Genomic DNA, 26249 nt, shown 5'->3' with positions numbered 1-26249 from the left:
TACATGTATTCTCGAGCATAATCCTTTCATCGACTGAAGCCCCACCCCACTTCATCACTGGCCAGGTTTGTCCCAGGAGCCCTCGCACCCCCAGGCAGGGTGGGTCAGCTGTTCTGTTCTCAGGACTCCAGACCCTTTGCTTATTCCTCCGTGTCCCCTAAAGACCAAGTTCTCCCTAGGCCTGGAACCCGTCCTCCCCTCCTACAGGGGCACACACCTCCCACTCAGCAGTGTTCTGGAAAGTCAAGCCAAAGGAGACAGAGGCGGAACAGCTCCCAACCCACGCCCCCATGGGAGGGCCCCCTTCACACCTTGCCCTCCAGTGGGTGGAGAAGGTTTGGGACGTGGCTATAGAGGGTTGGCTGCCCAGCCTCAGACTGGCATGACCTGGAGAGGCAAATTCCCTGGTCCTCCCCAAACCCCTCCTTTGTGGGTGAGTGTGAATGGGCAAGAGGGAGGGGAGAATGGCTTCCTGGAGGAGGTGGGCTTTAGGGAGCCCCAGAGCGGGCTCAAATAGACACTCACACCTCTCCAACCCCCTCTAGGTAGGAAGTGGGGGAACGCTCTACCCTGCTCCTTTGATAAAGTCAGGGGTGAGGTCAAGAGTCAAGGCAATGCTAGGATTTCAGCACCTTGGCCTTGCAGAGTAACCGCAGGGGAAGGTACTCTTGCCAAATGCCAACCTTACAACATCCCTCCCCAGCATCCCTCCCTGCCAGGCCCCGGCACCGCCCAGCCCCCTCACCTGACTCTGAAGCTCACTCTGTTGCTTGAGGCGAAGGTTTTCCGGGGTGTCGGCCACCATGGTGAAGGACTGCTTGGGGTAGTGTCTGCAGGACAGAAAAAACAGAGCAGGGGTGACTCTGGGGAAGGGGCAGGAGCCTCTGGGCTTCTCACAGAGCATGCTCTCCCGGGAACTTCGTCCTATGCCTGGGCACCCCCTGGCCCGGCCCTACACAGGAGGACCTCAGTGTCCACCACCAAGGCCAAGGAGAGACAAGTGTTTCTCAGACTCAGCTGGGACTGGCTGACCTGGGAAGACACAGCAGGCATCAGTGATGGGCCAGCCAAGGAGAACTGTCCTGGGCGAAAGGATGGCCATTGGGCCACTCTCTGAGCGTTGAAGGTTACCCTTGTTTGGGGATAATCCATGCCTTGTGCCTACCACACATGGAGGTTGAGGCAACTGGGCCCGGCTGGGGGAAGATGAGCACAGGTGAGTCAGGACTAAGCTTTCAGCTAAGACCAGAAGTGAAGACTGACCATGCAGAGGAGAGCAACGGGGAGACAGAAAAACAAAGGGACACACATATCCAGGGGGAGTTCCTGGAGGAAGTGGTGAGAGAGAAAACACACAGTTAAAGTGGTATTTCAAAGGGTTAACAAGGTCCAACCTAATTGGAGGGTAGGTGTGAAGGCCAGCTTGAGGACAAAAAAGGAGGTCACCTGAGGGTGACAGGTAAAATACAGGTTGAGTATCTCTTATTGCAAATGCTCAGGACGAGATGTGTTTCAGATTTTGGATTTTTTCTCAGATTTTGGAATATTTGAATATCCATACTGAGACATCTTGGGGCTGGGACCGTTTCCTATATACCTCATACGCATGGCCTGAAGGTAATTTTATACAATATTTTAAATAATTTTGTGCATGAAACAAAATTATTGACTGCTTTTTGACCTATGACCTATCACATGAGGCCAGGTGTGGAATTTTCCCTTGTGGCATCACGTTGGCACTCAAAGCGTTGCATCTTGGAGCTCTTTAGACTCTGGATTTTTGGATTAGGGCTGCTCAATCTGTAGCAACAACAGTGAATTAGGCTGGGCGCGGTGGCTCATGCCTGTAATCCCAGCACTTTGGGAGGCCAAGGCGGGCAGATCACGAGGTCAGGAGTTCAAGACTAGCCTGGTCAATATGCTGAAACCCCGGTCTCTACTAAAAATACAAAAATTAGCTGGGCGTGATGGCGTGCGCCTATAGTCCCAGCTACTCGGGAGGCTGAGGCAGGAGAATCGCTTGAACACAGGAGGCAGAGGTTGCACTGAGCCAAGATCCTGCCACTGCACTCCAGCCTAGGTGACAGAGCCAGACTACGTCTCAAGAAGAAAAAACAAAACAAAACAAAAAAACCAAACAGTGAATGTTCCCCCTGTGCTAAGGGCTTATGTGCCCTAGTTCACCAAATTCTCACAGCCACCTGTGTGACTGATACTCAGTGTACCCCTTTGACAGATGGGAGAACTGAGGCCAGAGAGGTTAAACAACATGGCCAAGGCACACAGGGATCCAGATTTACGCCCAGACGATCTCTTCAGTTCATGCTGAACTTAGCCGCCAATTTCCAGGCCCAGCACAGCCTGGTCCCCAGCAAGAGGGCCTGGCTTGGAGGCAGCCGAAGCCAGGGCAACCCTCAGAGCCTGCAGAGACCTCCAGAAGACTCTGGTCCAACTCCCTTGTTTCAGAGGAGGAAACGGTGTGCTGGCACCAGGCACTTCTCCCTGAGCAGTCTTCATAATTAACTTATTTATCACATCGATGTATTATCTTCTCTCTCCACTACTTCTCTATGAGGGGAGGGATTTTGGGGTCTCTTTTGTTCATTGATTTATCTCAAGCTTCTAGAATAGTAGGCGGTGCTCAGTAAATATTTGTTGAATAAACAAATGTCAGGCTGGGCGTGGTGGCTCACGCCTATAATCCCAACACTTTGGGAGGCCAAAGCAGGTGGATCACTTGAGGCCAGGAGTTCAAGACCAGCCTGGCTAACATGGCGAAATCCTGTTTCTATTAAAAATACAAAAATTAGCTGGGCACCGTGGCGCATAGCTGTAATCCCAGCTACTCAGGAGGCTGAGGCAGGAGAATTGCTTGAACCTGGGAGGCGGAGGTTGCAGTGAGCCAAGATCCGCCACTGCACTCTAGGCTGGGCGAGAGCAAGACTCTTTCTAAAAAAAAAAAAAAAAAAGTCACACCAGGAACTGAAGCTGGTGCAGGACTAGAACTCAGCCCTTCTCCATCCCTCTCTCATCACAAGGTCCCCTAGCAAACCAGCTGCAGGAGAGACAGGCAGCTCTGAGCCATGTGGTTTGTGTGTATGTGCTGGTATGAGAAATGTCTGGGGGTCTGCATGGGCCCCAATTACTTCAGGGACTGGTGGGTGGCTTCTCCAAGCCGGAGCCCGTCAGGCCATTTTTAGCCCTGGGTGACCACAGCCCACCACAGCTGTGATCCCTGCAGATCCCTGACTCACAGGCCGCACCCAGGTAAGCCATAGATGGCCTCCTGGGACCTCTTCCGAGGCACGTTCCACCCAAAACTGACACACCCAAGAGCTAGGAACGAGCTGCCCCTCTGCTCGACATGTTCTCCTGCCGCCCACATGGCAGTGCATCAGAGCTACCTGTAAACAGGCGACTTCCCCTGAGGCCACCACTTGTGAAGGGCAGGGCTCAGAATTCGGAGACCTCAATCAAGGGAGCATAACTTGAAAGGGCCCAGTGCAGGGCTCTGGCCCTGCCACTGACTTACTGGGTGATTTTGGCAAATCCTTTTTCTCTTGGGCCAGTTTCATTGTCCCGGATCCAGATGATCCTAGAGGTGCCCCTCCCCCAGCCCTCACCTGGGTCCTGGCCACCCAGGTCAGCCCAGACTCGCAGTTCCTCCAGCAGAGGAAGGGGAGATGAGGAAAGGCAAATACAGGTGTCCACAGCTGGCAACAGACATGGCCATGCAGCCAGGGCCACCCACAGCTGAGGAGCTCCCTTCAAAGTTCCTGTACAATTCCAGGGCAAGGGACGATCAACCACGAGTCTGTTCCTGGAGACCAGAAAGGGAAGATCTCTAGCAGGGCTGGCAGGCCCTGAGGCCCTAAGAGGGAGCGCTTCGGAGAAAAGACGACCCTCCCCCCCACATCAGAGCCATTCTGCAGACTGTATGGGCAGGGGCTGTAGCGAGGAGAGCACCTGGAGGTAGAGGCACATGTAGCACGAGCAGGGTTGGGGAGAGGAGACCTCCGGGCAGCTCTGGCCCAGCACTCGAAGACTCAATTCTGAGAAGATGAGGCTGGTTAGTATTTGGTGGGGAGGGGTAGAGGCAAGCAGGGCAAACGCATCCTCCAGACCCAGTCTGCAAAACCCTGGGATGTCTCATTTGCCAGAATGCACAGGGTTAAAACAGGCCAGGCTAGGTGCAGTGGCTCACGCCTGTAATCCCAGCACTTTGGGAGGCCAAGGAGGGCAGATTTCTTGAGCCAGGAGTTCAAGACCAGCCTGAGCTACAGAGCGAGAGCCTGTTTTTATTAAATAAATAAATAAAACAGAGGCCAGCTCCAGTGGCCCAAGGACCGCCAGACAGGTGCACCTGACGTGCCCCACCCACTCCACAGTCTGAAGTTCCTACAAACACTGCACTGTGCCTCACACACGATGAATATATAGATGTGCCCTCTGCACCGATGGGCGCCTCCAAGACACCAAGGTAGCAGCTGCGTTGAGGCCATGTCCACACACGCCCTGCACCCCTCACTGTGTCCCTCTGCTCACCCTACACCCACCAGAAGGTCTCGGGAGCCCCTCCAACATGCAGCAGGCACCTTGGGTGGGGTTGGCAGGTACTTCATCCTCTTCAGAAGCACCCTTCCCCCCAGTCTCAGCCCCCAACAGCTGGAGTGCTAATCCCATCAGAAGGGAAGTGGGGGTTAGCCAGCCCAGATGTGAGCTCAGCTTAATTTGGCAGGAGTGAGGGAGGATTTTAATCCTGCATCAGATTAACTAGATTAAAGAGGCACTCCAGAGCCTCCAAGCTCCTTCCCCTGCCCCCTAAGCCCAACCCCAGGCAGAGGAAGGCAGGCAGACAGCTCGGGCTATATTCTTCCTGCTGGGTCAACCCTGTCCCCTCCCCACAGCCCACAGTCCCCAGCCCCCAGCCCTGGCGAGACGACTCTGCCTTTCCCTCTCCCGGCTCACTACGCTTCAGGTTTCCATGGCAACCTCATCTTCAGCTCCAGGCAGGAGAGCAGCAACAGCGAGAGAGAGAGTGAGAGAGTGAGAGAATGAGAGAGTGAGACAGCGAGAGAGCGCGCGAGAGAGAGAGAGAGAGAGAGAGAGAGAGAGAGAGAGAGAGAGAGAGAGAGAGGTCTACGGGGGTTGGGGAAGAGGCACAGACAGCAAGGGGGTCCTCAACTAAGGAGAAGCCCATGAGGGCAAAGTCAGGAGACTGTGTCTATAGGATCTTTCTGGATAATTTAGGTGAGGAGGACAAGTGTCACGGGTTTGTTTCTAGAAGCAAAGGCATGAGAAAATCAGTGCTGCACCCCTCCCCCCACCACCAGCATGCCAGGCTTCAAAGAAAGCTCCAACTGATTTGACCTCCCTCCAGAAACAATTTTTGGGAATTCTACCTTTTCCCTTCCTGCTCACCCCATCCATTACCCCCAGATCCCAGCAGGGATGGTTGGAAATGTGTGCATGCCAACATGGGTGCTAAGACAGACCAGGGGCCACCCGTCCCAGCTGGTGACCCCGATGGAACCCAACCTCATGACAGACTGGGCCATGGCGAGGAATGAGGGACAGGGTGATCAGCTGGGTGCAGGGCAGAGTCCAGAGCACAGCTGTCCTTTGTCCCATAGGCCAGCCTGTACCACCGGCCCCTTGTTAATCATTCCAAGTGGGTGGTGGGCTCTCTGCAGGTGCCCCACCCACCCTTCCTCCCTGCTATCAGCTGCTCTGGGGAGTTTGCAGGGAGAGGCATGTAGGACAGGAAGAAGCCGGGCAGGAACAGGGACTGGACAGGGATAGAGCAGGGCAAACAGGCAGCTATTGGCAGCAGCCTCGGGCTTCAGGACAATTTACAGAGACACAAAGCAACATCTTGGCACACTGAGTCCTGTGAACATTCTCTCTCAAAACCCACCACACAGCTTTGGGCTGGCATTCTCATCGTGCCGTTTTACAGAAGAAGAAACTGAGGTCCAGTGTCAAGGACAGAGACCTTGCCCAAGGCACTCTCCTCTACACCACAGCTGCCCAGACAGCGAAGGGGAGGCCAGATGGACCCCAGCCACCTCCAGCACTCAGTTCTGGGGAAAGATGTGCTTGGCAGGTTGGGTGCAAAACAAAGCACTTCATCCTTCAAACCCAACTCGTTTCCAAGCTCGGCCATTATGAGAGATATTCTGGGGCCTCTCAGCCACACCTACTTAGGAGCTGCCTGTCCCTCTGAACTTTTCAAAAGTATATGATACAGGTCGGGCACGTAATCCCAGCACTTTGGGAGGCCAAGGCGGGCGGATCATCTGAGGTCAGGAGTTCAAGACCAGTCTGGCCAACGTGGCAAAACCCTGTCTCAACTAAAAATACAAAAATTAGCCGGGCGTGGTGGCACACGCCTGTAATCCCAGCTACTCAGGAGGCTGAGGCAGGAGAATCCCTTGAACCCAGGAAGCGGAGGTTGTAGTGAGCCGAGATCACACCTCTGCACTCCACCTGGGAGACAGAGAGAGACCCCATCTCAAAAAAAAAAAAAAAAAAAAAAAAAAAACCGGACGTGGTGGCTCACGCTGTAATCCTAGCACTTTGGGAGGCTGAGGCGGGCGGATCACTTGAGGTCAGGAGTTCGACACCAGCCTGGACAACATGGTGAAACACCGTCTCTACTAAAAACACAAAAAAATTAGCCAGGTGTGGTAGTGGCCTCCTGTAATCCCCGCTACTTGGGAGGCTGAGGCAGGAGAATTGCTTGAACCCAGGAGGTGGAGGCTGCAGTGAGCCAAGATTGCACCATTGCACTCCAGCCTGGGCAACAAGAGCGAAACTCTGCCTCAAAAAATAAAAATTAAAAAAAAAAAAAAAGGATATGATACCGAAGAGGCCACATGTCCCAGGAGAGGGGTTATCTGTGAGGACCTCTGGGTGGCCTTCCTGCTTGGTGGGACTACAGGGGCAAGGTTTCCGGGCTCACAGGTGACAGGGACAGCTTGTCGGCCACCAGCCTCACTCTCCAGTCCTGCCATCAGCCACACTCCAGGGTCAGAAGAACAGGATAGCGAACCCGAAAGCCCAGCACCCTTTCTACACAGAGCCTCGCCCCTTCCAGGCTTGGACCTCTTCAAAAACCACAGCTTTGTGTTCAAGGAGGAACAAAAATACATCAACAAAAGCAACAAGGAGCTTTTGGTTTTACCAAAAGGAAAAAAAAAAAAAAAACAACCCCCACATCCTGCCTCTAGAAAGAGCTGCTGATTCCAAAAGCCCCTGCTGGGAAGGCTGCCCACAGGCGGGAAGGGAGGGCTCCCAGCTAACCCAGTTTCTCACCCGTCCATCCCCTCAGGCCTAAGGGGCTGAAGTGGTGGCGATAGGAAGCAACAAGGAGGCATTGTTCAACCAGAGGAAAACAAAGAGCAGTCAAAAAGATCAAGGCTAGACTTGAGGAAGAACTTACCAGCCGTCAGATTGCACACTAAATGAAAAGAAAAAAAAAAAAAAAGCCTGCCCCTGTCGGTAATATAGAAGAGAAACCATTCTGCAAGTTGAGTAAGGCATGGAAATGCGGGCCTGTTTCCTCGTCTGTAAAACGTAGGTGTTAGGAAGCAAAGTGATCCCTGAGGCTCCAGGAGGCCTGAAGGACAGGGATTTGGGGGTAAGTGAGGCGGGAGGGCTACCTGGAGGCCACATTTGGCTACTTGGGCTGGCCATTTGCACTTGCCCTCCCCGACACTGCCATCCCTAGTCCCAATTTTTCCAGTTAGAGGCAGACAATTATGGGAAGGAGGGAAAGCCCTAGGCCCCAGTGCGGGGTTTGCCTACTCCTTGCCCCACCTATTTTTATTTTTATTTTCATTTTTACATTTTTTAGAGACAGAGTGTCCCTCTGTTGCCAGGCTGGAGTGCTGTGGTGCAATCAGGGCTCACTGCAGCCTCAACCTCCCAGACTCAAGCAATCCTCCTGCCTCAGCCTCCCAAGTAACTGGGACCACAGGCACACACCACCACACTCAGCTAATTTATTTTATTTTTTGTAGAGACGAGGCTGGTCTTGAACTCGTGGCTTCAAGTGATCCACCCTCCTCAGTCTCCCAAAGTGCTGGGATTACAGGCATAAACCACTGTGCCCAACCCTGCCCCACCTTTTAAAAGCAGCTGGGATTAAAGACAGTTTGCTAGAATCCAGAGACACATAAGCACCCAGCCTTGTCTGACACAGACCACACCCTACTCCCATCTGATGCCTAGGGGAAGGGGCAGAAACATAGTCCCTGGCTCCCCAGAATCAGGGACATCTTTACCCTCCTCAGTCCTTACCCCACAGCTCAAGGAAACTGGAGAATGGACCCCAGATATGTGCAGTCAGAGAAGAGGGGAAAGGTGCAACCAAGTCCCTCAATTTTCCTTCCCCAGCCCATGCCCACCTCCCACTTGACACCTCACAAGCTGGTTTCCCTGGCTGGCAACCCCGCCTCCTGTCAGTAGGGCCCTAAAGAGGAGGGAACAGGCAGTACTCTAGCCTATCTGCAGGGAGACAATGATGCAGGTTTATGCTAAGCCTGGGCATGTGGACTGATCTGCCCCACTTTTGGAAAATCCAGTTTACAAAACAAGTAATGGAGGGCATAAATACCTCTCTCACCAACAGCAGGCTCACCCCACCCACCCAGAAGCTTCAAGAAAGAATTCGGGCCGGGCAGTGGCTCATGCCTATAATCCCAGCACTTTGGGAGGCCGAGGCGGGTGGATCACCTGAGGTCAAGAGTTCCAGATCAGCCTGGCCAACATGGAAAAACCCCATCTCTACTAAAAATACAAAAATTAGCCGGGCATGGTGGCAGGTGCCTGTAATCCCAGCTACTCGGGAGGCTGAGGCAGGAGAATCGCTTGAACCTGGGAGGCAGAGGTTGCAGTGAGCGGAGATCGCGCCACTGCACTCCAGCCTGAGCGACAGAGACTCCGTCTCAAAAAAAACAAACAAAAAGAATTCGATTAGCGGTTCTTCCTCCACCACTGGCTATTGTGCAAAAGCCAGGAGTGCACCCTCAACCTTGCCACAGCATTGGCTGCACGGCTGCAGTCCTGAATGTGGAAACACAAACACAGCCCATTCAGTCCAGCTCCCAAGTCCTCCTCCCCCGCCCCAGCACCGGCGTGGGTGTCTGCCTACACACCAGGCATGTGTGTAACTGCACGCACGTGGGGGTCCGCCACACCAGGTGGGCTGGCAGTGAGCTCTGGCCTGTGTTCTCTCCCCTGCCTCTCCCCCAAACAAGTCTGATGCAAGGACAGAAACAGAAGAGGCCTTTTTACTGCCTACTTTACAGTCACTTTCTAGAACTTAAATCTGAATCTTGAGAAACCACAGGGAAAGATAGCTTTCTTCTCTCTTGACCAGCCCCCTGCAAGATCTTAGCTCCCCTCAGGACTCAGAGACTAGCCAGAGACAGGCAGAACATAGAGGCCTCCCTGCACACCAAACTCACACACTCACTGGGTGGGCCTAACTCCCTGGCAAAGTGCCAGAAGAAACCATGTGCCCCTATGGGTCCTGCACTGGGCTTGGCCCAGCATGGAGCACGTGATGCTTCAGAGAAGGAAGCCAGGCCTGTAGTCCACAAAGCAAGACCAGAACAGAAATGGGAGAAAGCTGTACCCTGGTAAACCCAGGATTCAGGAACCTGAATGTCACTCAAGGATAAGACCAGAGGCAGGAAGAAAACGGGAGGAGGCTGGGCTAAAGCAGGTAGATGACCTGAGGCCAAGAGTATGACAAGACCTCCTCTCTATAAAAAACTTAAAAATTAGCATGGCGCCACATGCCTGTGGTCCCAGCTACTAGGGAGACTGAAGCAGGAGGATCACTTAAACCCAGGAGGTGGAGGCTGCAGTGAGCCATGATCACCCCACTGCACTCCAGCCTGGGTGACTGAGCAGGCTGAAGTTTTTTTGGAGACCTTGTCTCCAAAAAACCAAAGCAAAATAAAAACAAAAAAAGTAAGAAAGCAGGAGGGAATGACAGCAAACACCCGGCCTAGTGTCTGGCACATAGCAAGAGCTCAATAAATCCTCTTTGGTCTAGGGTCCAACATCCCTGGGCAGGAATTTTTTTTTATCTTTTGTTTGTTTGTTTGTTTGTTTTGAGATGGAGTCTCGCTCTGTCACCCAGGCTAGAGTGCAGAGGCAATCTTGGCTCACTGCAGCCCTGGCCTCCCAGGTTCAAGCAATTCTCCTGCCTCAGCCTCCTGAGTAGCTGGGATTATAGGTGCCCACCACCACATCTGGCTAATGTTTGTATTTTTAGTACAGACGAGTTTCACCATGTTGGCCAGGCTGGTCTAGAACTCCTGACCTTAAGTGATCCACCTGCTTCAGCCTCCCAAAGTGCTGGGATTACAGGCGTGAGCCACTGTGCCAGGACTCCTGGGCAGGAATATTTAACCATGGGGAAACCAAGGCTCAGACAGGTCCAGAGAGCACTCCTTGCAAGCAGGCCCCACACCTGGTTCATCCCGGAATCCCCACGGGTAACTTCTTGGCCCAGTGGATGCAGGGGAGGGAGAATGCCTGCCTTGGGCGAGGTGCTACTACAGCTAAAGTGAAACACGGCTGGGTCACAAATCCCCCAGGTCTCTCTCACTAGGCTCCTTCCCAGGAAACATCCCAACTGGGCCAAAGGTCAATGAGGCATGGCAGAGGCTAGGGCTATAAAAGCTGGAGGAAACATGGAAAGGCCAACCTGCTTCTTTTGGCTGGAGGCCAGGAGGGAGACAGGGGAACCTCTGCCTCTGCAAGTTGGAAGCATCACCCAAAGAAACCTTGATCTTCTGCCTCTCCTGGCTCCCCCAGTCCCTGCAGGAGCCCTCCACCCAACCTTGTGGCAGCTTCCCAAGAAGACAGTAAAAACAGTAAGCTGGAACTTTGGATGAGGCTGATAAAACGCAGAGAAAACAAGGACAAGCCTCTGATTTTTCTCCAGCTCCCAGTGGTCACTGAATTCTAGGCTACTTGAGTCACTGGGCTCCAAGGCTCGGTCAGACTTCTGCGTGCTGGGGCGGAGGCTCAGAATCTAGCCTGAGGTGGTCCAGCAATGGAGGGGTTAACTGCCCTGGCTTCTCTGAACCCCACCCCACTCCCCAATGGAGGGAGGAAGTGGCAGAGAACCAGGGTTTGTGTGAGCCCTTAAGAATTCGAAGAATGTCCCATTTCCCTTGTGGGGGTGGGAGGGGTTGGTAGGGGGAAGAGGAACAGTAGAAATTAATAGAAGAGAAGGGGCAGCTGAAGGAGGGGCCACGACAGAGCTGCAAGCCTTCCTCTACCCAGATAACCTGCCCACTGCCCTCCTTCTTCCAGAAGGGACAACTTCATGTTGCTTCTTGGGCTTGAGATTTTTATCAGGAATCTGTTTTCCCAGCACCTGGCACAGGTTAGTATGTATTATAGCAGCAGGCAGGCAATAAATGTCTGCTGAATGAGCGAGCCCCTAAAAAGATGAAAGACTGGTCTTAGCCAGGGAACGGGAAGGGGTAAGGAAGCAGGGAAGGTTTGGGGTAAGGTTAGGGGTAAGGCTGGAGGTTTAAGCCCCCTTTTTAGACAAGTCCCAAATTGTTTTTCCCCCGGGTGAACTTCAGCTGCAAAGAGCCTCCTGACTGAGAATTAAAAGAAAAAAAAAAAAAACTGGACTCAAGTCAGATCCTAAATTCATGTGAACACTGAAATTACCATTACTTGAGTTGGTTGAAGTTAAAAAAAAAAAAAAAGTAAAAAAAAATTTGTAATTAAAAAAAATCGAATTAAGGCTGGGCGAGGTGGCTTATACCTGTAATCCCAGCACTTTGGGAGGCTGAGGCGGGTGCATCACTTGAAGTCAGGAGTTCGAGACCAGTCTGGCCAACACGGTGAAACCTCGGTCTCTACTAAAAAATACAAAAATTAGCTGGGCATGGTAGCATGCATCTGTAATCCCAGCTACTCAAGAGGCTTAGGTACAAGAATCGCTTGAACCCAAGAGGCGGAGGTTGCAGTGAGCCAAGATCGCGCCACTGCATTCCAACCTGGCTGATGAGTAACACTCTGACTCCAAAAAAAAAGCAAATTAAAAGAAAAAGAAATTATCATTACATCATTACTTATAAGTGACTTGACCTTCCAAAGCCTCCACCTCGCAGGTGGAGGCAGCTGTGAGGCCCCAATACTGAGTTTGTACTTGCTACTCACAAGGTCAATTGGAAGATGGAAAGTTGCTGTACTTTCTGGGATTGCATGGGATGGGATGGGAGGTGTTCCTCCAGGCTCTGGGATGGGGGACCCCACCTCTATACTCCCTCCCTACTGTCGGCTGCTGCAGGTCCTAGTGCAGAAGGAACAGAGCCCAAGATGACTATACTAAAAAAAACACAGTCTCCACAGCCTCCCTCACCAGGCAGGGAAGAGATCTATCTGGCCCAGGCAACACCCTTTATGCATCCCCTGCCCCTTCTCAAAAAATGAACACCAAAAGGGCTGGCATGAGGCTTCCAGAGAGTTTTCTTGAAGGAACCACTGGAGGAAGGAGCCCCCAAAGCCTAGGAAGTACCCAGGTGAGAGAAGGAAACTGTCGATTTTGGGGAGAGAAATAAGGGAAGGGAAACAGAACAAAGCCCCCAACCCCAAATACAACAGACAGGTCACTCATTCTTGACAGACCATGCGAAAAGCCCCCTCTTTTGTAGCAGGGGACAGTGGAAAGAAACGTGCTCGCCTTACTGCCCGAGATTGGGTTAGAGCCTGTCTTTCCCTAGCCATCCCATCTTGAGAGTCTCTTCCCTTCCCTAAGCCCCAGTTTCCTCATCTGTACTTTAAATGCACTTTAAATGGGGGATAAAAGCACTTTAAATGGGGATAAAAAGTGCTTGCTTCATCCAGCTGTTGTGATGTTCAAGTAGGGGATGGAAGTGTTTGCCAATGTCACCTTGCGGTTATTGGAGGGGAAGGAAGAACTCACTCGGGGAGGGAGCCAAGGCGCCCACCCAGCCCCCTGCCCAGAACAGGACTCACGCATTGCAGTAGGGCTTCTTCTCGTAGCCCTTGTAGTTCTTCATGTTCAGTGTCATCTTGCAGGTCTCGCAATGGAAGCATGCTTTATGCCAGAACTGGGGATGGAGACAGAAGGAGGACATACATCAGATACCAGGACTTCTGAAAAAGGGGCTCAGGCCCTAGGAAGGGGCACTCAGGAGCTGCTGGGACTGTCCTAGGCCCATGGCTGTGGGGAGAACATGGAATCATCCCAGGTGAGCTGGGGGCATTTCAGGTCACAGGCTTTGGCACTCCCCTCCCCTCTCTCCTTCCTCATCCTCCACCAATGGGCCATTTGAACCCAGGAGGAAGAGAAGGGCAAGCATGAAGGACACGGGGGAAGAGCCCAGTTATAGCAGCAGCAGCAGCCCCCAGGTCAGCTCCACCCTCCCCAGGGAACCCCTCCTGCCCAGAGCTGGAGAGGCCTCATTGCTTATGCAAAGCTGCGCTGGGTTGCTAGGGAGCAGCCGCTGAACATGAAGGAGCAGCTCCTCTGGCGGCACCAAGGCCTCAGAAGAGGAAGGCCCAGCCCCCACACACCCAGGCCCAGAACCCAGGTGCTCCTAGGGCCTGTAGCAGGGCCCAGCACACCCGCCAGCCCCACATGAGCCCCAGGTGGTGCTACAGCTCCAATACCTCCCACTTCCTGTGGGATGCCAGGCCAGAGGAATGGGCTGGGTGTCCCAGGCTCTGTCAACACACCACATCCTTTCTACCCTTCCCTCATCCTCTCCCACCCCAGTGGGAGGGCAGGAGAGTGCCCGGCAGCGGGTCTCCCACTGAGGCACTCAAGGGCTCTACTTCAAAGCCTTGAAGGTGGACACCCCCACAGTGGACATCAAAGCTCTACCCCACTAACTGTATGGCCTTGGGCGGGGCCCTGCACCTCAGAGGAGCCCACTTCCTGGTGTGTACAATGGATGTAATAACACCTGGCCCTCCTGGGATTGTCCAGGACTGAGGAGAAATCACCTTCAAAGCCCTCAGCACAGCACTTGGCACCTCTGAGCACTCAGATGTCAGGTGCTGGGCACAGCAGGTGTGAACCTCAGCCGAGGGGGTCAGGGCTCACACTGGAGATTGTGTGTGTTGGGTTGCAGAGGGGTTTCACTGTGCCAACCACAGCTCCAATCCATTCATGCGTGTGAGAATGTGGGACACGGCCGGGCGCGGTGGCTCACACCTGTAATCCCAGCACTTTGGGAGGCCAAGGCGGGCGGATCATGAGGTCAGGAGATCGAGACCATCCTGGCTAACATGGTGAAACCCCATCTCTATTAAAAAGACAAAAAAATTAGCCGGGCGTGGTGGCAGGTGCCTGTAGTCCCGGCTACTTGGGAGGCTGAGGCAGGAGAATGGCGTGAACCCAGGCCACTGCACTCCAGTCTGGGCGACAGAGCAAGACTCCATCTCAAAAAAAAAAGAGAATGTGGGACACAGGGCCCATCCAGGGTGGCCAACGGAGGGAACAGAGTGATGACAGAAAGAGAACAGATCTAGGCCAGGAGCGGTGGCTCACGCCTGTAATCCCAGCACTTCGAGAAGCTGCGGCAGGTGGATTACCCAAGGTTGGGAGTTCAAGACCAGCCTGGCCAACATGGTGAAACCCTGTATCTACTAAAAATACAAAAAAATTAGCCGGGTGCAGTGACGCGTGCCTGTAATCCCAGCTACTCGGGAGGCTGAGGCAGGAGAATCGCTTGAACCCAGGAGGCGGAGATTGCGGTGAGCTGAGATCATGCCACTGCACTCCAGCCTGGGGTACAGAGCGAGACTTAATCTCAAAAATAAATAAATAAATAAATAAATAAATAGGCCGGGTATGGTGGCACATGCCTATAATTCCAGCTACTTGGGAGGCTGAGGCAAAAGAATCACTTAAACCCAGGAGGTGGAGGTTGCAGTGAGCCAAGATTGTGCCACTGCACTCCAGCCTGGGTGACAGAGCAAGACTCTGTCTCAAAAAAAAAAAGAGAAACGATCTAACAGGCTCCACGTGGCAGCCTGGAGGGGTCTTTGTGGAACCCCTGAGAAGTACTGATGCTTAGGCAAACCCATGACAACAGGATCTAAATTCACCCCCAGAAGCCCAGGATGATGCGCTGGATCACCAACAAACAGGGGTCCATTGCCAGGACCCCAGAATAATCCAGGCCACCTGAGTGACCTGGCTGGCCTGTCCCTGCCCCATTTCCCAGTAGTCAAGGGAGACATTCCCCATTCCGAAAGAAGGAGGCCAGGAGGCAGGCCCAGGGGGACTTTTGAAGGAGCCCAGCCACAGAGCTGGTTCTTGGCCATCTGTCAAGGAATTCCCCCAAGGCGATGCTTTTCAAAATGTTGTCTCCAAACCCCAGAGAGGTGCTTCTGAGACACTGGGAGGAGGGGACAGCAGAAAGAAGGCTGAGAATCTAGGATTCAACCTCCCTACCATGGCCCACTTCAATCAGAGACCCCCACGGTAATTTCAGGGGGAAATCGCCTTCTAATAGGGTATTGGTTCCCTATCAAGAAGACCCAAAGGAAAAACCTAATGGTGGAATATTAAACAGAGTGCTAGGAGAATGACTCTTGGGGAGGAGGGCCAGCCGGAAGTCTGGAAGCAAAGAAGTGGCGGGTCTAAGCTTGGCCCCCTCCCCAACCTGGGCCTATCCCAGTGACCCAGGGCCCCCAGACCCCCATGAGGCAACTTACATACTCCTTCTGGGGCATAACCCAACACACAGAACCCACTGGGACACTAAGACAGGCTGGTCCCTGCCCCCACAGGCCCCTGAAGTGACAGCCCCACTCCCTCCCCCAGTGACTGGGAGGCATTGGCAGGGTGCCCCAGCCTGGTCACCACCCAGTCTGCTGGCCTCTGCCTACTTAGCTGCACATGCCCCTGCCTGGGCCCCCGCCTCCCCCTACCCCCATAGGGGCCTGCCAGGAAAAACATTCTCCAGAATCCAGACCATGACCCACTTTCACACACACACGCACACACACACACACACACACAAACACACACACGAAGGGCTACACACTGTCCTAGGACCGCGGACCCCCAAGGCTGCCTCCTGATTGACATTGGGAGAGAGACCCCTACTCCAGATGGCCAGGCCCGCACCTGGAGCCAAGCCCCTTGGAGAAGGAGGGTGGGGTGTACTGAGCAGGCAGGGGGCACAGGGCCAACACTGGACCCAGGGGTTCCAAAGACCCCTCCAGGCTGCCACGTGGAGGAAGCAGAGCCCCTCTTCAAGGGGATGGCGCCTATTTCTATCAGTAACTCCTTCCCACCTCCCACACAGGCCCCACAGGCCCCACGCTCTCATCCAGACACACGAGGGTGGGGCAGAGGAGGGTGGTCGCCTGTCCCCCTGCAGAGGGCTCCGAGCAGAAAAATGGAAACCAGTTACTATGAAGCACAAGTGTCAAGTGGAGCTGCAGCCACTGTCTCCCAGAGTGCTGGAGGGTCAGGAGAGGAGGCCGCTCCACCCCTAATGCCTGGCACTTCCAGCAGCTTCAGGCGACTCCCTTCCCCTCTCTGGAGGAAGGCCCCAAGGTTCAAGAAAACCCACCAGCTCCTTCCACCGTGTCCTTTTTGGGGTAGGAAAATTGTGGGGAGGGGAGGCAGAAAATGGCCAGTCCCTCCACAACCGCTGTGAGCCAAGCCTGGACCCTAAGATGAAAGAACCCCTGTCTTGTCTCAATGGGGTCTGGGCAAAGACACTGTCAGGGAAATATGTCCAGAGGACCCCACAGTGACCCCGTCTGCCTCTGCCCTGCCCCATGGGCTCTGTCCCAGAGCAAGAGCCCCCCTCTTTTAAAAGCCCCAGGCAAGATGATTTCAGCGAAGCATTCCTGGGCCTCAGGACTCAAGGAAAGTGCACCTCGAGGCATGCACCTCTGCCCCTTCCTGCTGCCTGCAAAGTCCATGGTTTCCCTGTTCACAGAAACCAGACAGATCCTACCTCTGCTGCCCGTTAGAGGCCTCTCAGCCTGGATCCGAGGCTCCAAGGCAGGGTCATCTTGATCTTCCCTTGCCTACCTGCAACCCACTCTAAAGAAAGGTAAACAGGCTGGTAGGGGCAGAAGCCTGCAAGGATACCCCTCACTTGGGACAGCCTGTCCCTCTGTGGCTCTGGGTTGGGGGGGATGTGGCAAGCTTCGTGTCACTGTGCCTGCAGCCTGGCACCTTGGCCTCTGAACCCAAGCTACCTGGGGTGGCCATGACTCAGGGATGGATTATGAGACTGTCTCTTCCCTTCCTGTTGCCCAGGGTTACAGTTTCTCCCTCCTGCAGAGGCAATGCCAGCCCCACCCTGGCCGGGGCACCAGCCTAGCTCGGTTGGCCACCTTAAAGGCATAGATCTTTGCTGCATCTCCACAAATTCCGAGGAGGACAGGATTATTCCCAGTGGCCCCACTCCCCCATACAAGACCCCAGGCCCAGAGCATTCCTCCAGATAGGGTCAGGAAAGGATGGGACCTACTTTTGGCACAAATGAGATGTAAATAAAATATAAATATGTATAAATAAAAGTACTTTCTGCAAACACACTGGCAGAAGAGCTGAGCAGAAAGAACTGTGGATGTGAATTTCAGTTCTAAGAGAGGGAGATGAGCCACATGGGCTACCTGAGCCTCTGTTTATGGAGTGCATCGTTTACAAGAGCGAACACACCTACTTTGTGAGGCTGCTATGAAGACTGAGCCCAGCATATTGTGATAACTAGTAGCTATTATGAAGGGATGGTCACAAGATGATGGTGGGGTACTCTAAGCTTCAGCTAGCAAAACGGGGCATCACAGCTGTGAGGACTTCAACCCCCTCGAGTGGGGAGGGAGTGCTGAGACAAGCAGAGGCAGAGAGCCCGCCCTAACAGGGGATTCTAGGGGAACTGGCAACAGACCAATCCTCTACCTCCACCTGTTTTCAGAAACCTGGGGAAGCAAGCCAGGAAAGAGGGACGTGGCGAGATTCTTGACAACACAGCTCCCTAGATACAAAGCAGGTGCACAAAGTAGGTGCTCAATAAATATTTGTTGAATGAGCAAATGAGGTCACCCTGTTTCTCCCCCAGCTCTAATCCCAGAAGTCCTCTGGAGAAGCAAATCTCGACCTCCTTCCTCAAACACTGTCATCAGCAATACATATTTATCCAGCTTGCAAAGCATGCTGGGTACTGCAGGTTGGGGGCAGGGTGGCCTTCAGAGGTGACAAGGTTTTTACCCACCTATGCCTTTGGGAGATAAGGCTCAGGGAGGAGAAAAGGCTGAAACCAAGGACACAGTCTGTGCTTTGGGCCACGTAGTGGGCTGAGTGCCATGGGGGATTGTAGAGAAACGGGTGAGTCTAATTTGACTCTTTTGCTGTAAATGGGAGGCCTTGGGAAGTTGGTTAGCAACTATGGGACTGAAGTTGCCTATGGGACTGAAGGTTCCCCCTCCTCCCTGGTCTCAGCCCAGCATCCTCCAGGCACTGGCTCCCCATTCCTGGTCCTATCCTTACTGCCTGGAGCAGGTGGGGAGGAATAGGTCTGATACCTGGATATTTCAGGTCTCCTGCTCAGTACAGGGGGCGAGGTCTCTCCAGGGCCACTTCCTATAGGGAGAGTTCTAAAAAGAGGAAGGAATCGCCAACTCCCACTTCCCTGGGCAACCCCCACTTGAACGTCCTCTTCCAGCTAGGGTAAGAGAACTGGGGAGGGCACCCTGCAGCATCCCTGCTCCCCTCCCCTCGGGTACACGGCACTGAAGGTCTTTCCAAGGGGAGTGGTGTGGAGCTGAACAGAGCATCCCAGAGAGGTAGGGAGGGCATAGTCTACACAGCACCCTCTTTAGCACTCAGGGACTTTAGTGCACTGCCCCACCTTCAAGGAAATGACATCATCATACCCATCTGACAGATGGTGAATACTGAGGCCTAGAGACATTCATAAAACTGGTGGGAGCAGACCTGGAACAAGGACCCAGTCTCCCAACTCCTAGAGTGGCAATTCTGCCTTCATGTTTTGCTTTTTCCTTATACAGGTGAACTGCCCACTGCCTCTTCCCAATTCATGACTGTGGAGAACAAGGGGACCACAGGGAACTCAAGATGCAGAGGCCAAAATCTCTGCCACGAGGGGCAGGTGAAACCCCAGTGTGCAAGGACAGGTACGTTCTCAAGAGGAGACTTCATCATCTGATACCTCTAAGCTCAAGTCCTGCCCAACAGCGGCTGGCATGGTCATGGGCAGAGCAACACCTTTCCTCGTACCCACAATATATCCCCTCCTCTCCTCCTGCCCAGTCAAGCCCAGGACCAGGAGGGACAGTGACACAGCAGCGGCCCCATATGCCCACACTCCCCAAGAGCAAGTTCAAATGTGTTTCAGAACCTCCAACCCCACCTCCTCACGCTGACTCAGAGGCCAAAGGTCACTGAGGAAGCTCACACCCCAAGGGGGAGGGGAGAGATAAGGTGTCCAATAAACTATCCTCTCCTGAACAAAACCTGGCTCCAGGTCAGTAATGAACTTGGCCCCAGGGCTCTATACCCCTCTTTCATCCAGTGGTCCCACCCTTGCACCCCTCTTCCATCCAGTCCTCCCAGCCCTCCCAGTTCAGATGGAAAGGACAGAATACCTGGACTTGGAGCCAGCTTTGGGTGGTGGATGAAAGACGCGGTGAGGAAGGGCACAAAATCACAGAGGCCTCCCCTCCAAACTGGGGAGGGGATGCAGAGGGGCAGGTTTTACCTTAGGATCTTACGGAGCTTACAAGAGAACAGGATCCTACCCTAAACTGTACGGGAAACACCCAGTTCTACTCTCCAACCCCCTCCAAAAGTCTAATGGCAACCAGATGAACAAGTCCAGCACTGGGGAGACAGGGCCCCCAGGGGACACTGAATCTCCACAAGGCCACCCTCCCCTCCCCCCAATACCTCCCCCTTTCCTCGGCTTCCCCAGAACTCAGCCAACCCCACCCTCCACTGGAGAAACCTGCTTTGAAAAGTTAGCTCTTTGTTCTTCCACACGGTCTCCTGGCTCTGAGCACAATTTCAGGAGATCTCAGCTAAGCACCCTCCACCCACCCTACTCCGGCACCCGACCCCACCCGGCTCAGGCTGGACGGCCCAGCACCGGGAGTTGGCTTTTAATTGGAGGTGGGGGTTGGGAAGCTGTGGAGGAGGTCTGCGAGTCCTTTAACCACTGAATCCAAGGGGGCTGCAGGTCGTTCAAAAACGGGGCTCTTGCGGCAGAGCCCGGGTCCTTACCCAAAACCACCCGCATCAGATGCCACACACTCGCAGGCTGATAGCCCCCGCCCCGCCAGGCCAGGCAGCCAGGCCACCCGCCCCCGGAGCGGACGGTTTCGCAGGGCCCCCCAGCCTCTGCCCCGCCCCCTCCACCAGCGCCCCGCGCTTCCGCCTACTTGGCGCTCGGCGCAGAGCGGAGAGGGAGCGGCCGTCTCTTCTCACTCTCCAGGCCGTAGGGGGCGGGACTGCACCCCTAACCTTCCCCCAACACACCCCGGGGCCTGACTTCCCTGCTCCTCTCCCGTCCTCCCAGCCCCGGGGCACACAGCCCACCCCTCTCCAGCAGCGGCTGCCCGCTACGCGTGGACTCCCCGCCTCGCCCTAGATCTCCTGGTTTCCAGACTGGGATGTGTCCCCACACCCCATGACACCGCCCGCTCGCCCTCCCTCCATTCTCCTGGGATCGCGGGGATAAGGCGGCAAAGACCCGGCCCTTCTCTCCTCCCTGGATTCGGAGCACTGCCGGGGATTGCAAAAACGCGTCTCCCGGTCCCGAGCTCACCTTATCCAGACAGTTCACCTTCTCCGTGGGATACACGATCTTGCCGCACCGGGCGCAGTTGGGGTTCATGGTTCCGAGAAAGGCTGGGTGGGTGACGCCCGAGCTCGCGCGCGTCCTGTTCCCCGAGGCGAGCTGGCGGGAGGCAGCCGCGGCTGCAACCACACAAGCAGCAGCGACGGCGGCTGGAGCTGGGGAACTGGCCTCCGCCTCCGCCCTCCTTCCCCTAATAAACACAGCGGGGAGGAGGGGCTGCACTGGGGCGGGCACGCGCCTCGGGCGCGGGCAAGGGCACGCGCAGCGAGGCGCGCTCCCCGGGCGACGTGGGGCTGCGCGGGGGCGGGTTCCTGGGGGGGACCGCGGGGCCCGCGGTGCTGGCGCCTCAGCGCTCTAAGGCTGACTGCGCCCGGTGCCCAGGGCCCTTCCCCAGCCGGAGGCGGCGCAGAGGCGAGCAGGCTGCACATCTGGGGCGCCCGGGCTGCGGGAGGCGGGCTAACCCCTCAAGCCCGTCGAGGGTGGGGTTGGAGCCCTCCTGAACGCTGGAACTGATTCACCGCATTCGGGGACTTTCTACCCGGCATGAATCTGCGGACCGAACGGGGACCCCCTACCCTGCCCCTCTTAGCTCTCTTCCGGCCCACGCCCTTTCCCACATTTGTGGGGCGGAACCAGTCCCTCCCTCTTGGACCCTGCGCGCTGCCGGGCCTGGGCTAGTGCTTCCCTCCCCGAGCCCCTGCAGTGCACCTTCCCGGGGTTCCCCGGATGCGGGCACCGTCTGCGTTCAGTTTGACCCCTTTTCTCCAGCATTCCTTTCTCCTTATGTTACACCCCTACTCACAGTGTAGCAGCTGCAACAATGCTTAGCACCCAAGGAGCCGCCTCCAGGCGCCGTGGAGGCGCGGGGGTATAGCTCAGTGGTAGAGCATTTGACTGCAGATCAAGAGGTCCCTGGTTCAAATCCGGGTGCCCCCTCGGTGGTTTGGCTTTTCCTTCCCATTGTTAACAATCTGTTTTTCATTCTTGACTCACATTTTAACATTGGGTCCTGATTAAAAAAAAAAAAAAAAAAAAAGAAAAAAGTATCTTCCTCATTTTTCAACCTTAGCAGAGATCTTTCGGTTTTACTTTGTGCTCAGTGGAAGGAGGGGGTGGGTATAAAAGCTGCGCGACCGCATTACTCGCGCCAGAGGTGTAGGGATTTCTGCGGCCACGGCCGCCAGCCCCAGATGGGTCAGACAGTTCGAGGTGCCGGGTTTGAGGGACAGGATGTTTCCAATGGGGGTAGGGAGACAGGAGAACGCCTCAACTTGGCTTTCCTTTTGAGGGTGGAGGGTGGGTCAAGCGAGGGAAACCCATAGACACAGCCCTTCTCCAACTTCAACTTTCTGTATTAATGGTGACATGGACGTGCTGTGTTCATCCTTGACTATTAATGTACAAAAGTAAAGTTATAACCCAGTGCAAACTGAGATAAACCAATACAGTGTTTCTCAAACTTGAACGTGCATCAGAATTACCTGCAGGGCTCGTTAAAACACTCCTAGCTTCCGATTCTGTAAGGGGACCCCGAGAATTTGCATTTCTACCAAGTTTCCAGGTGCCTCTGGTGCTGCTGGTGTGGGGACCACGTTTTAAGAACCACTGAAGTAAGAATAAAAGGCCATGGAGTTTCATAACCTAAAGATGGAGACAAGTATCTGCTGGCTGCGTGCCTGACAGGGTCACTGTTGGGCCGGAGGAAAATGGTAAGTGTGACGGGAGACAAGGGCGTCCCCCTCGATTAGGTTTTGCCCAAAAAAAGGAAAAATAAAGGGGAAAGGAAGAGGCGTGCTGCCTGGGTCAAAGGGCAGCTGCGATATTTTAAACCCGGAATGTGGTTGTGTCATTCCTCGGACCCCGGGGAAACGCGCATTTTTTTCTCCTGGCTCCTGTTACTGTGAGCTGTATCGCTAGGCTGAACAGAGAGATCACAGATCAGCAGAGGTGCGGTTCCGTGCAAAACCCAGGAGGAACCAGTTTTACCTCTCCTTTAGGCCTTGAACTTTCCATGTATAGCTTATCAAGCCAAAGCCCTGCCTATGAGCTAAGTCGAGAAGGAAGAGGGGAAAACTGCTCGCTGTCTACCTTCTATGTGTGCCATGTCCTGTTCGAGTTCGTGAGTATATGAAAACCTCTGAATTTGGATTACTTCTAGTTTTCATAGTCCAGTACGAACTACTGCCCCGTCCAAGACATATTATTTACCCCAAAACAAATTATAATTAACGTTAAACCAATGGGCATCGGAGATGGAAATCGATGCGCGCCTTTGTTCTACAACTGGGAATACTGGTGCGCTTATCGCCACTTGGGGTATGAGAGCTCAGATTCACCTAAAGGCAGCCTCTGGTTGCTGCTCTCTCCCTCTAGAGTACGAGAATCCTTTCAAGGTGAAAATTAGGTAGGTGGAAGATAGAAACGGCACCTCCCGTGAGTTTTGGATTCAGAACTCGCTAACTCAGGTTATTCCTGGATGGCTGCGAAAAAAACGTAAAGAAACTCGAGGGGGCACCCGGATTTGAACCGGGGACCTCTTGATCTGCAGTCAAATGCTCTACCACTGAGCTATACCCCCTCTGTCACCAACCGTGTGGTAAATTCTTTTTACATCGATTGATCCCAAAATTTTCATACTTTCACCATTGGTTCAAAATTAGTGTCTCTTTGCTAGATTATACTGAAATTACCAAAGAGGAAGGAGAAATTAAAAGGCTAGGCCAAGATAGGCCGGGCACAGTGGCTCACGCCTGTAATCCCCAGCACTTTGGGAGGCCGAGTCGGACGGATCACGAGGTCAGCAGTTCCAGACCAGACTGACCAAGATGGTGAAACCCCCTCCGTCTCTACTAAAAATACAAAAATTAGCCGGGCGCGGTGGCAAGCGCCTGTAATCCCAGCTACTCGGAAGGCTGAGGCAGGAGAATCGCTTGAACCCAGGCGGCGGAGGTTGCAGTGAGCCAACATCGCGCCACTGCACTCCAGCCTGGGCGACAATGCCAGACTCCGTCTCAAAAAAAAAATGGCCGGGCACGGTGGCTCACGCCTGTAATTCCACCACGTTGGAAGGTCGTAGGCGGGCGGATCACGAGGTCAGGAGATGGAGACCATCCTGGCTAACATGGTGAAACCCCATCTCTACTAAAAATACAAAAAATTAGCCGGTTTTGGTGGCGGGAGCCTGTAGTCCCAGCTACTCGGGAGGCTAAGACAGGAGAATTGCTGGAACCTAGGAGGCGGGGGTTGCAGTGACCCGAGATCGCGCCACTGTACTCAGCCTCCGCGACAGAGCGAGACTCCATCTAAAAAAATATATAAATAAATAAATAAATAAAAATGGCTAGGCCAAGACGTGGTGGCAGTTTGAAAAGTATGTGAATTTAGGTGCCAATCTGCTTTGTCTAGGTTCAGTTCTTTTTTTTTTTTTTTTCTCCAGACGGAGTCTTCCTCTGTAACCCAGGCTGGAGTGAGTGCAGTGGCACAATCTCGGCCTCCCGGATTCAAGCGCTTCTCCTGCCTCAGCCTCCGGAGTAGCTGGGATTACAGGCGCCCGCCACCGTGCCCGGCTAATTTTTGTATTTTTAGTAGAGATGAGTGTTTCACCACGTTGGCTAGGCTGGTCTCGAACTCCTGACTTCGTGATCTGCCCGCCTCGGCCTCCCAAAGTGCTGGGATTACAGGCATGAGCCACTGCGCCCTGCTTGGTTCAGTTTTTGTTTGTTTGTTTGTTTTCCATTTTGTGGAGATGGGGGCATGTGGTGGGTGAAGGAGGCCGTCTCCCTATGTTGCCCAGAGACGGAATTTCGCTCTTGTTGATCAGTCGGGATTGCAATGGTGCGATCTCAGCTCACCGCAACCTCTGCCTCCCAGGTTCAAGCAATTCTCCTGCCTCAGCCTCCCGAGTAGCTGGGATTACAGGCATGCACCACCACGCCTGGCTAATTTTGCATTTTTAGTAGAGACGGGGTTTCTCCAATTTGTACAGGCTGGCCTCGAACTCCCGGCCTCAGGTGATCCGCCCACCTTGGCCTGCCAAAGTGCTGGGATTACAGGCGTGAGCCACCACGCCCGGCCTAGGCTCAATTCTTTATCCACAATCCCACTCATCTCTCCCCGCTAACAAGTCAGAGAACAACCTCCTGCAAAACTGGATAAAGTTTTTCCTTGGTCTCTCCAAAAAGAATACGAACACGCCATTGCACTCCAGCCTGGGCAACAAGTTTCGCTCTCAACAAGAGCGAAACTCCGTTGCAAAAAAAAAAAAAAAAAAAAAAAAGTAAGAAAGAAATCCTGCAATATGCAACAACGTAGATGAACCTTGAGGATATTATGCTAAGTGAAGCAGGCCAGTCACAGAAGACCAAATACTGCATGATTCCACTTATATGAGGTTTCTAACATAGTCAAACTCACAGAAGCAGAGAGTAGAACGGTGGTTGCCAGGGGCTGGAGGGAGTTGCTGATCAATAGGTCTAAAATGTCAGTTCTACAAGATGAAAAAACTCTAGAAATCGGTTGTACAGCATTGTGCCTTTAATTAACAATACTGTGTTGTATAGTTGAAAATCTAAGAGGGTCTGCCAGGCATGGTGGCTCATGCCCGTAATCCCAGCACTTTTGGAGGCCAGGGCAAGAGGATCACTTGAGCCCAGGAGTTTGAAACCAGTTAGGGCAACATAGTGAGACTCCCATCTCTACAAAAAAAATTTTTTTTAATTAGCCAGGTGTGGTGGTGTGTACCTGTAGTCCCAGCTACTTGGGAGGCTGAGGCAGGAGGATTGCTTGTGCCCAGGCGGTCAAGGCTGCAGTGAGCCTGGGTGACAAAGCAAAACTCTGTCTCAAGAAAAAAAGAGAGAGAGAGAAGCCAGTTGGGAATCTATTGTAATAATACAGGTCAGAGATGGTGGTGATGTCTTAGACTACAGTGTTGTATTAGTTTTATATTGCTGATATAACAAATTACAGTCTATTTGCATAAAACAACAGAAATTTATTATCTTCACAGTTCTGGAGGTCAGAATCCCAAAATCAATTTCACTGGGCTGGCTGGGCACGGTGGCTCACGCCTGTAATCCCAACACTTTGGGAGGCCGAGGCAGGCGGATCACGAGTTCAGGAGTTCAAGACCAGCCTGGCCAATATGGTGACATCCCTTCTCTACCAAAAATAGAAAAATTAGCCAGGCGTGGTGGCTCACGCCTGTAGTCCCAGCTACTCAGGAGATTGAGGCAGAAGAATCGCTTGAACCTAGGAGGCGGAGGTTGCAGTGAGCTGAGATGGTGCCACTGCACTCCAGCCTGGGTGACGGAGCAAGACTCCATCTTAAAAAAAAAAAAAAAAAAATCCACAGGGCTAAAATTAAAATGTTAGTATGACTACATTCCT

At 53.6% G+C, this 26249-nt stretch overlaps 1 protein-coding gene and 2 non-coding genes across 7 annotated transcripts in view; 1 reads left to right on the top strand and 2 right to left on the bottom strand.

The window, feature by feature from the left end:
- Positions 1 to 26249, bottom strand: part of LASP1 (LIM and SH3 protein 1) — an 80179-nt gene that overhangs the window by 30457 nt on the left and 23473 nt on the right. For 2 of the 5 annotated variants that reach the window (XM_054458046.2, XM_054458047.2), the window contains 4 exons: positions 21667 to 21873; positions 20832 to 21054; positions 13024 to 13118; positions 746 to 830 (listed from right to left, as the gene is read on the bottom strand). In XM_054458046.2, coding sequence (XP_054314021.1) covers positions 746 to 830; positions 13024 to 13118; positions 20832 to 20900 — 249 coding nt within the window. In that variant the 5' untranslated portion in view covers positions 20901 to 21054; positions 21667 to 21873. Of the gene's footprint in view, positions 1 to 745; positions 831 to 13023; positions 13119 to 20831; positions 21638 to 21666; positions 21874 to 26249 lie in introns of those variants that run through there. The other 3 variants (XR_010124761.1, XM_063656972.1, XM_054458052.2) reach the window with 3 other exon arrangements.
- On the top strand, positions 21729 to 21800 carry TRNAC-GCA (transfer RNA cysteine (anticodon GCA)). Its single transcript has one exon. It is a non-coding gene; the product is annotated as a tRNA-Cys (tRNA).
- On the bottom strand, positions 23371 to 23442 carry TRNAC-GCA (transfer RNA cysteine (anticodon GCA)). The gene has a single exon. It is a non-coding gene; the product is annotated as a tRNA-Cys (tRNA).

This window comes from Pongo pygmaeus, chromosome 19, assembly GCF_028885625.2.
Source record: "Pongo pygmaeus isolate AG05252 chromosome 19, NHGRI_mPonPyg2-v2.0_pri, whole genome shotgun sequence".
Classification (NCBI taxonomy): domain Eukaryota; kingdom Metazoa; phylum Chordata; class Mammalia; order Primates; family Hominidae; genus Pongo; species Pongo pygmaeus.
This window is presented reverse-complemented; position numbering and strand designations above follow the sequence as displayed.